General features: G+C 55.5%; 1 protein-coding gene across 1 annotated transcript in view; it reads right to left on the reverse strand.

Moving 5' to 3' along the window:
* Positions 1-15,477, reverse strand: part of COTL1 (coactosin like F-actin binding protein 1) — a 37,792-nt gene extending 22,315 nt beyond the window's left edge. Inside the window, exons 1-2 of the mRNA XM_058709188.1 lie at positions 15,220-15,477; positions 14,875-14,957 (exon numbers count right to left, since the gene is read on the reverse strand). Coding sequence (XP_058565171.1) covers positions 14,875-14,957; positions 15,220-15,296 — 160 coding nt within the window. The 5' untranslated portion in view covers positions 15,297-15,477. The remainder of the gene's footprint in view (positions 1-14,874; positions 14,958-15,219) is intronic.
* Between the last annotated feature and the right edge of the window lie 217 nt (positions 15,478-15,694).

The raw sequence follows: 15,694 nt of genomic DNA on the forward strand, positions 1-15,694 counted from the left end.
TCAAAAGAAAAGGGAAGGAGAAGCGGGGAGGAAATTGCCCCAGAGCGCGACATGATTGCAGCTTGCTCTAAAGCTGACCTTACCTTATATAGACTCCCTAAGAAGTTATGCAAACAAGGTTCATGTAAGGAAGAAAACAACCCACACACCAAAAAGCTGAGCTGTCAGCTTCCACCAAGAGAGAGCTCCCTGGAGTGGGTGCGGGAGGAAATGGGAAAGAATTCGAACATCCTGCTGCCTGGGGCCGGGGGACAGCTGGACAGGGACGACAGCAGCCCTCCCTTCCATGGGGCTGCTCACAGGGGTGGGGGGTAGGGGGGCAGGCATAGTGGGGGGAGGGGAGCCCAGGCAGTAACGGACGAGGACCTGGGAGGTGGAGAACGTCCTCTCTAGGAGTCAGAGGACAGGGGGCTTGGTGGCTGCCCCCGGGAGGGGACTGAAGCCTGAGGCTGATAGGAACGAGTTCCTCCCTTGACAGGAGAGACCTGTCATTACTGAAAAGCCCCATGTGACTCACACTCTCTTTTTCAAGGTGGTTCTTAACTGTTTGCCCTGATTGGTTAAACACACAACAAAAAACCCTCCTGTCCCACTCAAAAAATTTTGGGGAAATACTAAGCACAAAAAAAAAAAAAAAAAAAAAGAAGAAAGAAAGAAAGAGAGAAAGAAAGCCCATTACCCTAGGAATAAGGCCCCTGTTCACATCTTGGTTCATTCGTCACAGAGCAGGCATGGAGACTGGATTTGATTACGTGCTCTGTGCTGTGGGTCCGTATATAGAGGGTCCACACCTGCTGTCTGAGATCTGCTCCCCCATTCGTCAAAGGGAGGCTTTTTAAAAACTGTTTTTTGATGTGTATTTTTGAGAGAGAGACAGCGCATAAGCAGGGGAGGGGCAGAGACAGCGAAGGGGACACAGGATCCGCAGCAGGCTCCAGGCTCTGAGCTGTCGACACAAGAGCCTGATGCGGGGCTCGAACCCACGAACCGCGAGATCCTGACCTGAGCCGAAGTCGGACGCCCCACCCACGGAGCCCCCCAGGCGCCCCTCAAGGCGGTAGACTTCTCCAGGGATTCCTGACTCACTGCTGTTCCATTACACGCAAGTGACCCAGCTTTCCCACTTTGGCAGAAAACAGGAGAAAATGGAGTACACGACAGCCAGAGGGAAGGCAAGGTGATTACTTCGGTAGAACCCTCCGGGAGCGGGCTGATCTGGATACCCAAATTGTCAGGGTAGCTGAAGGTTCTCCCCAAATGACAAGGCACCGGAACTTTCTTGCTGCCTTTTTTTTTTTTTTTTTTTTTTTGATGGTTAGTTTTACTTCCTTAAATGGAAGTCAGCATGCTAAACCCGACGGGACCTTCTGACTTTGAGAACAGAGGCCACAACCAGGTCCCGGAGGCAGAACCCACTCCTACAGCACCTGCAGCGAGACACCGTGGGGACGCTGAAGTGTCTGACTGTCCCAGCACCACAGTCCCCTGTCGTGCCCCGCTCTGCGTTCTTGCATCTGTTTTTGCTGTCGGTCGTCGTGGACACGTATTAACAATCTGTGAAGAGGGACTTTGCTCAAGAAGACACAGTCCCTGGGGCGCTTGGGGGGGGGGGGGGGCTCAGTCGGGTGGGCGTCCGACTTCGGCTCAGCTCATGATCTCACGGTTCGTGAGTTCGACCCCCGCGTCGGGCTCTGCGCTGACGGCTCGGAGCCCGGAGCCTGCTGTGGATCCTGTGTCTCCCTCTCTCTCTGCCCCTCCCCTGTTCACGCTCTGTCTCTCTCTGTCTCAAAAAGAAATAAACGTTAAAGAAAAAATTTTTTTGAAAAAAGAAGAAGACACCATCCCTGCCCTCAAAGGACGTACACTCTAGCCCGGCAAACAAAAACAGAGCGTGTGACACAGAGCACTTAATGCCACAGCAACAAGTTTCCACAGGGCGGATGGGAACGTCAAAGAAAGCAGGAAATTCATTCTGCCTGGGGAGTGGCGATCAGGGCGAGCTTCCAAGAGGAAGTGACGTTTCAACTGGGTCTCGGGGAGCCAAGCAAATCCTAGACCCCAGCAGCCTGAGGGAGCCAGGAGCCCCAGGCTTGCGTCCCAGCTCTGCCTCTTTCCACGGGGTGACTGCGGCCCAGTGGCTTCTCACTCCGATCCCCAGCTCTCCGGGCTGCGGCGTGTGGCTCTTTCAACTCCGGCGCCCCTGGGTGCCGGGCACAGAACTCACAAAACGTTTGCACCCCCACCGATCCCCACGGCTGGTAACCTTCCAGCCCTCAAGTTCGCCCACACGTTCACAGCTGACTCATTTCACTTTTACCGACTCACTAATTTATTAACCCCTATGAATACCCGAGACGGACCGCCTACTTTTCTTTAAATGCTCATTTCTGATACCAGGGCTGACGGCAATGAGATACACACGCCCTGGGCACCGGCTCCGTCCTGGGCGTGGGCTCGGGAAGACGAGAACACAGCCACAGGACCTATGTCCCTGGATATCAATCCTCCCCAGAATGGAGAGCGAAAGCCTCAGAAGCGAGCCTTGGCACAGAGCCAGCGGTGAAAAAACGCTAGACAGTGATGACAAGAGGTCAACTATCACGGAGCCGATGGAAATGGCGAGGAGAATGGAAATCCAGGACATCAAGTGCACACGGCACGTGCAGGGGTGGCGGGGCTGGGGGGGGGGGGGGGGCGGGGAGGGCAGCGCTGAGTGCATCCGAGGGGCCCACGGGGGTGGAGGGTCGCTGTGGGGACGGGCAGGTCTGCAACAGACGGAACAGTGACAAGAGTGAAACATGCTGAGCAGGGGATTCTCCACGAGAAGGACCGAGGCAAACTTCCAGAAGGCTGTAGAACAAAGGCATAGGAAGAAAACGCTCAAGTAAAACCCAGAGTCGTCGCCGTGGCCCATGGGGCCCCCCGGACCCCCTTGCCTCTACACATTGCAAAAACTGAGACATCATTCACGTATCATAAAATTCACCTTTTTTTTTTTTCAACTTTTATTTATTTTTGAGATAGAGAAAGAGCATGAATGGGGGAGGGTCAGAGAGAGGGAGACACAGATTCTGAAGCAGGCTCCAGGCTCCGAGCTGTCAGCACAGAGCCCGACGTGGGGCTTGAATTCACAGACCGTGAGATCATGACCTGAGCCCAAGTCGGACACTTATACGACCGAGCCACCCAGGCGCCCCAAAATTCACCCCTTTTAAACGCACAATTCATTGGCCGTTAGGTCTAATTCCAAAACATTCCGTTAGCCCCAAAAGGAGACCTCCTACCCGCCGGTGGTTTATCTTCCTTCATCCCCTGCCCCCCACCCCGGCAACTACTCCCCAGCTCTCTAGTGCCTCGTTCTGGAACCTTCAAATACATGGGATCGCACAACGGGTGGCCTTTTGCGTCTGGCTTCTTTCGCTTGGCATCATGTTCTCAAGGCTCGCCAGCGTCACGGCGTCGACAAATCGCGATTTCCTCCCTTGCTACGGCTGGGTAACGTCCCACCACGTGGAGAGACGCGTTTTGTCTATCCTGCATCCGACGACAGTCAGCCGGGCGGTCTCCGCTCCCCGGCTCTCGTGAACGATGCTTGTGAACATTCGCGTGCAAGTTTTCGCGTAGACCCGTGACTGCGTTTCTCTCGGGTAGATACTAAGGAGTGGGATTGCCAGGCTCCTGGGAGAGATGCCTGTTCAAACCCCTCGCTCGTTTTCTTTTTTGTTTATTGTTGAGGGCCTTCCTTTGTGCCGGGCCCACTCCACTCCCAGGCATCCGAGTGTCCACCTCCTTCGCGTTCAGGCTTGCCTCAGCGTCCCCTCCTCTTTAGGCCTCCCGTGACCAAACCCTGGCTGACGGTGGCCCCGCTGCGGGCCACCTCCAGGCCATTGCTTCTTTTCATCCTCTTTGGGGCATTCGGGAGTGACCCAATTTGCCAGCTTGTCTGTGATCGGTCCCTGTGCCCCCAAAACAACGCGAGCTCTGTGACTTATGTCCCTTGCGGCCAGAGGGGCTGGCATGCGGCAGGTCCTCAATTTGTATTTGTTGGAGGGGAGTAAAGAGAAGTCACGCTGAGGGAGAGAGTAAGCTATTTGCTCAGAATCGGACACGTGGCAGTGGGTTTTGCTAAATCGAGAACGGGGCGAGGGGCATCGTCTTCAGGGCTGCGGGGCTCGCGGGAGTGAACACGGGCCCTCCTCTGTTGGGGGGGTGGGGGGCGGAGGGAGGCTCGCAGCCCAGGACCCGGCTCTTCTCAGTTTTCCCCGGGAGCCCAGCGTGACCCAGAGGGAACCCTGGCCTGCCCGAGGCGGCAACCGGCTTTTATCCGAAACCAGGAGCAACACGCTCCAGTCTACAGTCGGGGTAGAGTTAGAGCCCCCCCAAAAGGGACGAAAACTACCTCCGGGTCAGATCAGATGACCTCCTAGAACGTCCTTTCGGGCAAAAGTAGCAAAGTCAGAATTGTCCCCTGGGAAGGACAGAGGCATTTGAATCACAGAGGTGTCCTTCAAAGACCATCGCAGGTTTTCCACTTCTTCCAGAAAAATCACCTCTGAGCTGTGAGTCCCACTAACGTGTGCCACCAGCCAGGGACACAGGCCTTAGGTCTGCCCCTGAGCGTTCCAGAAAAGAGCTTGCGGAAAGCCATTATGAGCGTGGGTCCTAAGAGCTCTGATCACAAAGAGAAATGCTTTCTCTTTTGCTTTATTGCACCCCCCATCAGATGACAGATATCCACGGAACCTCCCGTGGTGATCATTCCGCAGCACGTAGAAAGCAAACCATTGTGCCTTACGCTGCTAACGACGTCTGTCAAATATCTCTCAGTAAAACTGGGGGGTGGGGGAAGGAAAAAGCTTTTTTGTTTTTTTTAAGAGAGATTTTTTTTTTAATGTTTTTTTCAAGAGAGAGCGCGTGCACGCGTAAGGAGGGGAGGAACAGAGGGAGAGGGCGACACGGAATCAGAAGCAGGCTCCAGGCTCCGAGCTGTCAGCGCAGAGCCCGACGCAGGGCTCGAACTCACGGACCGCGAGATCATGACCTGAGCCGAAGTCGGACGCTTCACCGACGGCGCCGCCCAGGCGCCCCCAAAAGAGCTTGTTTGAAAAGAATTTCAGTTGCAAGCGTAGGGAAGCAGCGGGGTGTTGGGGGGGGGGGGGTGGCCAGGAACCCAGGCGCCAGGGAAGGAACAGAGCGGGGCCTCTGTGCAACCTTGGGCCAGGGCCTTCCCATCTCTGAGCCTCAGTTTTGCCACCTACGGAGTGGGACTTACAGCGGGACCTACCACACTGGGCCACGGTGTAGATGAGACGAAATCATTAGATCACAGCGGCTGGCAAGACGGCTGGCCACGATGTCCGCGTTGGAATCTCCAGAACCCACGACTATAGCACCTGACCCAGAAGGGCCTTTGCAGAGGTGATTGTTAAGGATCTGGATAGGAGAGAGCATCCCGGATGATGCAGGTGGGCCCAACGTAATCAGGAGCAAAAGAATCAGAACCAGAGACACAGCAGCTTGACAAGGACGCGACCCGCTCTCGCTGGCCTCGAAGGTGGAGGAGGGGCCCTGAGTCGAGGGACGCAGGCGCCTCCGGGAGCTGGAAAAGGCCAGGAAATGGACTCTCCCCTGGGGCCTCCAGAAAGACCACACCCCTGCCTACACCTGGAGTTTAGCCCGGTGCGACAGATTTTGGACTTCTGACCTCCAGAACTGTCAGATGATAAAATCACGTTACTTCAAGCTACTCGGTTTGTGGGAATTTGTTCCAGAAGGCACAGGAAAAATGAGGTAGAGGAGGATAAACGAAGTCCAGGACCAACTCAGGACGTAAGGCAGGCTGATTTCAAAATGTGCTGGTGAAACAAAAGACAAAATGCTGAGAGCATAGCCCCGCCCGCAGGTCAGACACAGGCCTCGGGGGACCTGCCCCTGCTGAGGCCACTGACTGAGCTGAATCTGAAAAGCCAAGCACATAAAATCAGGTGGGCGAGGAACGCAGCCATGCAAGGGCCCTGGGGCAGGAAACCGGAGCCAGAAGCCAGTGGGGGCAGAGGCAGCGGCCAGGGAGCCTTGGCACCTGCAGATGTCCATATGGGCCACTGGGGTGCAACCTCAGCAGGGGCACGGCGTGCCTTCCCAGGGGGGGTGGGAGGTAGCTCAGCTCTCAAACATCTCAGGGGACTGTCATTCCTCTACCCAACAAGCAGCAGATGAGAACAGCAGGTGCTGTTCCAGGTGCTGACGGGACAGCAACCAGGATTCCGCCCCGGGGGGGGGGGGGGGGAGCTCAGCCTCCAGCAGGGAAAGTCCGACGACAGACGTGGGTACGTGGGTACGACGTGGGTACGACGTGGGTACGACGTGAGGCGCTGCTGGGTGCTGCAGCCTGCGACTTGGGCCCACGTAAGGAAAAGAGATCGGGACCGGCTAACCGCGGGGGGCAGGGGTTCGCCACCAAGGAGGCCACCACCCCGACCCGAGTCGCTCTCTCCAGGCCCTTGCTGCAGCGCTGAAGAAACAGGCACCCCTCACCCCGCACAATGTGCTGAGCATCACGGAGGCAAGGAGGCCATCTGCACGGAGGAGACATTTCCACTGGGCCTTGACAGGTGTATAGAAGTCCTCCGGGAGGACAAAGCTCCTTGGACACAGATCTGGGGTCCAAGGCCACCTACTCTCCCATCTCAAGCAAGCAACTTTCGACTCTTCAAGGAGATGGTCAGACCCCTCATCAGTGAAACGGGAAAACTGCTACTTACTCATCACGCACACATCCTTCACGGATACGAAACAGTATCTGTGCCAATGTGTGCAAAGCGTCCGCACCGAGCCTGGCCTTTGAGTAACCGAGGGGTCAGAACCCTCGGTGTTGGGGACGAGCAACGGGAGGGCCCGTAAGGGGCATTCTGTGTTATTGCTAAGCATTTGGACCTTATGGGCAAAAGCCACCAGATGTTCCAAAGGGGAGAGGAGTTGACGCCACCTGGCCCTGGGCTACGCGGTCACCAGGCAAAGGGCGTGGCACCCAGCAGGCGCTCACCCCATTCCCTGCAGAAGGAAAAGCCAAGATCAAGGGTGGGAAACGCCCACTCTTGTGGGGCAAGAAGGGAAAAGAGAAGCGGGAGCAGGAAATGAGAACAGGAGGTAAGAGACATAAAAGGAGAAGTATGTGTGTTTGCAGGGGGAAGCAGAGGGAAGGAAACGTGTTTTTTCAGTGAGTCGTGCTCACCAACAAAAGCTGGGAGAACACATAGTGGAATAAGGACAAAGAAACGGTCACTAATTTTGGTGACCAGATTACCAAAGACCTACGCGTGGGGTGCCGTGCTCTAGGGGTGAGGGGACAGTCCCCAGAACGTAAAACAGGTGGAGAAATGATGGAAGATGAGGGGGCGGAGGGAACACCTAGTCGCTCCACAAGCAAAACTTTAAAAGTCTGCACCAGCTCCCAGCGATCTTCAAGGAGCAAAAACTCAATTCAATTCAATTCAATTCAATTCAATTCAATTCATCGAAGACTCTTTCTGAACAAGGACACGCTACTTACCAGGCAGATGGACAGGTAGCAGCCTTCCCCATGGAAGGGGAAAGACCACAAAGTCAAAAGCAGGCACCACTATCACCCCAGAGGCAATCCAGACGAGCCATCTCAAGTGTGCCCATGCATCTTAGGACACAAGGAAGCAAGGCAGTGCAGCTCAAAACCCCTCGGCGACACACGTGCGGGAAAAGAAAGCAACGAGACACTGTATATCGCAGAAAGCCGTGCAGGTAGTGGGTCACTAGCCTTCAAAGTGTCACCTAAAAATCACAAACCCAACACTGTCTCTGGAACAAAGGAGGTGCTCCGTCCTCGTTCGTTCAATGGGCGGACAGACTGCTTAGCGCTTTGCCACGTTCACAGCACTGTTGTAGATTTAAAGCTTCCTTTCGACCTCCTATTTATTCCCTTAGACTCACTAGACGTTTCTCTCACCTTCTGGCTGAAATTTCTGGAGTCTGTACGTGTATGGGCCACAGGGGGGATCGGGAAACAGCCAAGTGCAGAACAGCACGATAAACTGACCGCCGATTGTACGTGCGTTGTGCAGCTGCACACACAGAGAGGCCCCAGACAAGGGCATTTGTCTTATTCGCGCCCCATCCGCTTTCTTTTGGTAGCAGCAAAAGTTCCGTCCTTGACCAAATTCTAATCTGGCCTTCTGAACGATTCTTCACCTAGGTCTCAACTTTCGGACTTCTGTGTTCATCTGTGCGTTACTCGCGTTCAGCAAGAATCCTGCTAAGTTTAGCAGTTCGGCCAGAATCGCCCTCAGCCCTGACACTTCCTCTTGGCCACTCCCCACCCACTGGCCCCCACCTTGCTTCTTGACTATAAATTTGGACTTTTTCTTGTCGTATTCAGAACTGAGCCTGATCCCCCTCCCCCGTTGCAAACCCGCACGGTAATGGTCCCTACACCTGTCACACAGTCCCCCTGAATAAAGCCTGCCTTACTGTTCTTGGGCAAGTGTCAGAATAAATAGTATTTTCTCTAACTATAAATGCACCCATTTTCCTTAGAAACCACCCGACTGCCGCTGTCAGCCCCTGGTAGGGCTGACCCCATCCCGGGCCTATACTAATGCATTCTGTTTCTCTTCCTGGGAGTAGAACAGACCAGAAGAGGAGAGTGCATGGTCACGGAAGGCCCCTTTCAAACCCTTTCTTAAACATCTGTGCTAAGTGGTCAGGCAACCACTCCCGACATACCTCCCACGATGGCGGTCTCACTGCCTTCAGTGACAGCCCATTCTAACCCAAGGACAGTCCTTCCTCAGGTGAACCTAGAATCTACCCCTGAAATTCCTACTGTCTGGTCCTTCTACCACGTGGGGTTGGGGTGTGAAGAAGTGAAGTGGGCACATGGCACAGGGCAGCCCCTCAAACACCAAGGACAACACTCAAGTCCCCTGAGATGCCTCTCCGAGCTAAAAATGCCCGGATACCTCAACTAATCCTCATAGGAGAGCTTTTGAATTCCTGGGCCAGCCTGGATTCTCCTCCCTCAGCCCCGCCCAGCCATCTACCCTGGGGGCTATGGCCTCGGGCTCTTTTCGATGGAAATGATAAAGAGCCTACTCAAGTTGGCTTGAGGAAAAGAAATTGAACTGGCCCCTGGAAGCAAACGGCCTCAGGAGAGAGCTCCAGGCAAGGCTGCTCCTGAGAGTTTAAGCCACGCCCTCTAGGTCCCACTCCCCATCTCTGGCTTTGCTCCCGAGTCCCCACAGGGTGCAAGGGTCCCGAAAGCTCCAGGCCTTCACTATGCTAACAGGTCTTAATCCCAGAGCAAAGAGGGCTCGCCCAGCAACTCTGTCCAAAGTATCAGGGATGCAGCCGATTGGCTCGACTTGAGTCACGAGGGCCCAACCCCGAACCAATCAGTCAACAGAGGACACGGCTTACTCCCAGTGGGGCAGTACGGAGTTAAGTCAGCTTCCCTGGAACTACACTGGCAGAGCAGGGATTACTCTGAAATGAGAAAAGCCCCCCACCCCAAGGATGGGACGTCCAAGGATGGACAAAAATATCAAACCCCGCTTTTCCCTGTGAGTGAGGTTTTGAGCTGAAGACTCCAGGCTCAACAAAGCATCGTGGGAATATTATCCGCAACCAGACCCTCATCTAGCCAACATCACAGGGCATCTACCCCAATCGAGCTTCACGCGGACACTGACCTCCAAGTTTATTTCAACCTATCCATTGATGTGTGACACCTTCCAAGAAGGTTCTGCATTAGCAACAACCATAGTTTTGAGCCCTGAGGCCATACCAAGTGCCGCTTTGTATATATCATGTCAATGTATTCTCACAACAAAGCGGTGCAGTCATTATCCCCATCTTACAGAGGGGGAAACAAAATGCGGGAGTCTTGCCCCAGGTCACACAGCACCTCAAGGCTACAAGTCCAGGCAAGATACCCTGGCTTGACCATCGATGCTCGTACCCGATCGGCTCTAAAATATGGACCCACAGAAAAGTGGATTCATTCCCAGGTGCTTGGATCCTTTCCAAAATAAAACGGGCTTGCGACAGAGTACTTTGGGGTCCATCAACAAAGAATTGGTTAAACAATGCTACACTTATATGAGAGAACATTACGTAGCCATTTTAAAGGCTGGGCAATGACAATAGAACATGAGCTCTCTGAGGACAGGGACCTTCTCTGTTTCTATATTTATCCTCAGTGCCCAGAACAGGACCCTGCAGAAGAGCCACTCACATACGTGGAAGGAAGAAATATGTGGAGGGAGGAAGGGAGGGAGGCATGAAGGGAAGGAAGGAGGGAGGGAAGGAGGGAGGAAGGAAGGAAGGAAGGGAGGGAGGGAGGGAAGGAGGGAGGAAGGAAGGGAGGAAGGAGGGAGGGAGGGAGGGAGGGAGGAAGGAAGGAAGGAAGGAAGGAAGGAGGGAGGGAGGGAGGGAGGGAGGGAAGGAGGGAGGGAGGAAGGAAGGAAGGAAGGAAGGAGGGAGGGAGGGAGGGAGGGAGGGAAGGAGGGAGGAAGGAAGGAAGGAGGGAGGGAGGGAGGGAGGGAGGGAAGGAGGGAGGAAGGAAGGAAGGAAGGAGGGAGGAAGGAAGGAAGGAAGGAGGGAGGGAGGGAGGAAGGACACCCGAATTAACGAACCCATTTCTGAGTAATAAACGTGTATCTGAACTATATCCAGTTTCTATTCTCTTCTTTTTGCTTAGTCTGGCTTTCTCAATATTCCACCAGGGACACACATTACTTATCAAGTACAAAAACAAAACGTGATTTCATAGACAGCTTGAGCCACTGATCGTCGCGTACCCATGATCCGCAGGCCCTCTCTGCCGCAATCAGAGAGATCACATATCCACTCAGCCTGGCAAGTGGCTCCCCTCGGCTCCCCCAGGCTCTGTCGGGGGCACCCCCCGCCCTGCAGCACAGCTGGCTACCCCTTTCCTCCCCATCGCTTCTTGACCCTCCCACCTCTCTGGTGCTCTCAGACCACACAGGCTCCTGCCACGCCAATTAAGTTCCACCAAGGAGATGAAGACGATGACAATCACAGTCATTAACATTTAAGGAGCGCTTAGGACCTCCTCAGCACGGTGAGTCGCTTCCTTAACCCTCCTAATGACCACACTGTAGCAAAGGATGCGCAGGCAGGTCACGCAACTGCCCCAGGTCACATGACTGGCCCGACCCGGAAGCCAGGCCGGCCCGATGCAGCCTAAACCTTGAACCGCTGTGCCAACCGTCTCTTCCGCAGTCGGTGCTTATGGACTGAGCGTTACAGCGCACAGACCCAGGCGAAAGGTCCGAGGCGTGCCACGCCGCCCTGGGGTCGAGTGGCTACTGGGGCTAATCTGGAGCTCTGGGCCCACTGGGCACGGCGCTGAGGCACGTGCCGGGAGCTTCAGAACAGAAAACACACCGTCCTCGTAAGAGGTACGAGAGTAAACCCCATAAAAAGTACCAACAGTCGACGTGCCATCGGGGGCCTGCGCTCTCCTTTTAAATGTGTTCTTTCGGCCAACCCTCCCAGTCACTGTCAGAGGTGAGCACCGTCAGGACGCCCATTCCACAGACTAGAACACTGAGGCACAGAGAAGGGGATGTCCTTGCCCAAGGCCACACAGCAAGCAAGAGACACAGTTGGGATGTGACTCTAGAGATTTTCTAACTCCGGGTTGTGGAAATAAAAAACACACCCCACTATGCGAGCTCTCGGACCATCTCTCGTGGACTGAGGTGTGGGGCAAAAAGCCAAGAGTGGAGGCAGTAAAGCAGTTGGGGGGGGAGGGGGGGCAGGTGCATCCAGCACCAAAAGAGCCAGTACAGAACACAGAGGGCTCCAAACCCTGCCAGCAGAAACAGTTAGATGAGCAACCTTCCAGAAAACAGCCGCAGCCAAGGAGAGGCCAGGCCTGGGGGCGAGGAGAGATGAGAGGCAGAAGCTGGGCAGGCAGGACGGCAGCAGCCAGAGGGCACGGGGCTGGGAAAGAAGGGCTGGTTCGGAGAGAATGCCAGAAACGGGCTGGCAGGGAGGAGAGAAAGCCCCGGGAGGAAACGCCCCGCCCCACCGCCCCTCCCCCACCCCACCCCAGCACCTTTGGAGGGAGAGATGGAGCGATGGCTTCTGGCTTCCAAGTCCCCTTTGCACCTTGTTCGATGTTTGGAAAGGGGAAGGCTGGGCCAGAGCGAGAGCCTGTCCCCGCAGCCTGGGCCCCTCAGGCTTGCAGGACACCTGCCTGGGAATTAGGGCCACAGAGAGCCCTCCCCGCATCACATAAGTGGTGTATCCTGCAAACAAACTGGAACCTACTGTAGCACTAAAGAAGCCTCCTGGCTTGAAAATGAGAATCTAAACCACTTCCGGGGTACCTGGCAGGCTCGGTCGGAAGAGTGAGCCACCCTTGATCTCGGGGTCGGGAGTTCAAGCCCCACGTGGGGTGTGGAGACTACTTAAATAAATAAAACTTAAAAAAAAAAAAAATCTAAACCCACTTCCTTAGAGAGACGAGGCCACGAACATGGGACTTGGAGCCAGCCTGCCTGGGTTCAAGTCCGAGCTCTACGTCCTAACTACGTACGTGATGGCGGGCAAGTTGCTCAACTGCGCTGGGCCTTGGGGTACTCACCTGTGGAAGGGGAACCACCTCAGTCATGGGGACAAGGCACGCCAAGCGCAGCGACTTGCGTGTACAAAGCTACCGGCCGGTGCGTTCTGAGTCCTTTGTCACTGGGTCACGAGGACACGGCCGTGGTTTTCCGAGGGGAACCAGTGCAGGCACAGCAACCGTAACTCGTCTATACATTCGTCCAACAGATGGCTGGGGAAGGCAGGCAGATTTCCAGCCAAAGCAGACGGAGCTTCGGATCCCACAGCCCATTCATAAGATCAACGAGCAGCAGGGAAAGCATTTTTAGTTCCCCCCGCCAGGCACTCCCCACTCCCATCCCTGCCACTGGGGGAAGGGTCAGAGTAAACCGCCTGCAAGGCCCCAGGGGAGGAAGGAAGTATTCTCTGACCGCACCAAGCCCTTCCAATGGCCGCGAGCATCTGTTCAGAGTCTCTTCTATTGACAGGATGCACTTTCGTCCCTGGGTCACCTTCTCCTACTTGCTGGAGCGGACAATAGCTTCAGAAGCAAGACCCAGTCTGATGGCGGCGGCGGTGGGGGCGGTGGGGGCGGGGGGGGGGGGCAGGGGGGTTGGGTGGGAAGTGATGGATGGTCAAAGGGAGGAAAGAAACTGCTAGTTTTCTGTTCCTGAATTCAGCGAGGAGGGAAGCTGGCCGGTCGGACAAAGCCTCAGATCCGACCAGGCAAAAAATACTGCTAAATCTCCTGGTTGTCCACCAGATTGGGGGGAAAGCCAAGAGTCTGTACTTATGCTACTTGCAAAGCATCCACCACAGCGGAGGAAGGGTAGTGGTGGTACAGAGGCAGGGATCCTGAGTCAGGGGCCTGGGTTCAAATCCCGCCCCAGCGGCTCTCCACGAGACACCCTCGGTGCCTTATTCAACGGGAGCTGTTACAGCATTTCACACCTCTGATATTTTAGGTTTAATTTTTAAGCAATCTGTACGCCTTAGGACCGCCCAGCCCACAGCAGACTCTTCAGAAATATTCTTTCAATTAAACCAAAGGCAAAATACCATTTGGATAAGGAAACAGTGAAGGAAAGGCGCGGCCACGTGATCCCGTGGCACAATTTCGTACGTTTTCTTCATTTCACAGTTGGCCGTGTAGTTTTGTACAGGCACTGCCCCGAGCATTTTACACACGTTGACTCAGTTACCCTCACAGCAGTCCTCTGAGACTACAGGTAAGGAAACCAGGGCCCCGAGAGGTTAAGTAACTTGCCCCCAGTCACACAGCCAGGAAGTGGCCAGTCGGTGATTCACACCCAGTCTGCGGAGCTGGCCCAGAGTTCCTGCCCTAACCTCCAGGCCACACTGCCTTTGTTTGCACATCTGTTTCAAAGCTAGAGACCAGAGACCTGGAATGGGTCCCATTCCCAAAGGGGCTGGGCTTTTTGCCTCTACCGAGGGGTCTGTGGTTATATACAGCATGCATTCTTTCCTTTCAGTGGTTTAACACACCCCCAGGGAAGTGCACAAAGTTTACACATCAGAAGTATTTTGCTCCATGATTTCTTACCCAGGTACACACCTGTGTAATCACCTCCCAGATGGAAAGAGGAGACATTTTCAAAAGCCCGCGGCCTTCCGTGTGCCCTTCCCAAGTCAATGGCTATCTGCCCCAAAAGGAGATCACTCTTCTGACTTTTCACACCACACATCGGATTTGCCTTTTCTACAATTTCACATCACTGAAATTGTACTCATCATATGGCGTGTACTCTGTCCTATCTGACTGTATTTTCTACAAGGAAAAAACGCATATAACCAAAACACTGACAATGATCTCGGGAGAAGGGAGGATATAGCTGAGTTTCTTTCTCCTGCAAGTTCCTGGATTGTTTTTATTTTGGCTCACTGACTGGTGAAGGTGGGGAGGGCGGAAGACGAGTTCGGAACCACACTGAGTTGACCCTTGGAAAACCAGTGACCCGCAGGGGGCAGAGGAGCCAAAGGAGCCATCTCTTCTGGAGAGGGTACTGTGGGAGCAAGGGAGCCAGGCAGTCCCCCCTGGTTGCTCTGGATGTCCAGAGGGAGCACGTTTCACGAGGCTTTAAAATCCTCAAATCTGGTTCCCCCAGCGCCAGAGGCGCGGTGGGGGTGGCCAGGCTCCTCGCAGCTTGGCCTCCGCAGAAGCTCCTCTTTCCCGCGCGGACAATTTCCCCCAAAGATCAGCAATCTCCCCCTCCCCCCCCCAACCCCCTCGAAGGCGCGTTTCCCTACCTGTGCACTGTTGGATGAAGTCCTGATACTGTGCTCCCTGCTCGCCGGGGACGATGGTGGAGCCGTCATATTTAAAAGTCACCCTTTGGATTGGGAGAAGAAAAAACACACACATACACACATCAGCGATGGTAGCAGCCAGGTGCCAAGCTTCCAGCAGGACAATCTAAAGGATGCTCTGAATAGGGAGAAGCCAGCGCTGGCTTTCCACGCTGTCCTGGGTTAAGGCTGCGGGAGACAGCACGGCATGACCCTTAATCCGTCCCGTTTGGAAGCCGGCTCAGTGCACCAGGCCCCTCGCGAGCCCGGGGAGCGGGGCTTGGAGAGCAATGGAAAGTTCCTCACCAGATGACGGCCGAGCAGTCGTCGCGCACCAGGTTGTACGCCGCCCGGCAAGCCTCTTTGTCGATCTTGGTGGCCATCGCCGCAGGGCCGCAGCAGGGACACTCTGCCCGAAGCGACCGAGCGCTCCCCGGGCCGGCCGCAGGGAAAGGAGCGCGGCGGGGACGCGCGGAGGGCGGGCGGCGGTGGTGGCAGCGGCGACAGCGGCGCGGGCTGCGAGGGGCGAGCTGCGAGCTGCGAGCTGCGAGCGCGGCGGCGGCTCCGAGGGCGCACAGGGCGCGCGCTGGGATCCAGGCCGCGCCGCCACGCCCCCCTCCGGCCATTGGCCGCTGGGCCGTGGGGGCGGGGCCTCTTGATTCGCCTACGACCAATCCCAGTCCGGGCGGGTTGCGCAACTCCGTGGCAGGGGCTGGAGGAGGGGCTTTCTGCTCCTCCCTCCCTCTCCTCCCTCCCAACCCCCTTCTCGTTCTCCCACTCC

Source organism: Neofelis nebulosa, chromosome 17, assembly GCF_028018385.1.
Source record: "Neofelis nebulosa isolate mNeoNeb1 chromosome 17, mNeoNeb1.pri, whole genome shotgun sequence".
NCBI lineage: Eukaryota > Metazoa > Chordata > Mammalia > Carnivora > Felidae > Neofelis > Neofelis nebulosa.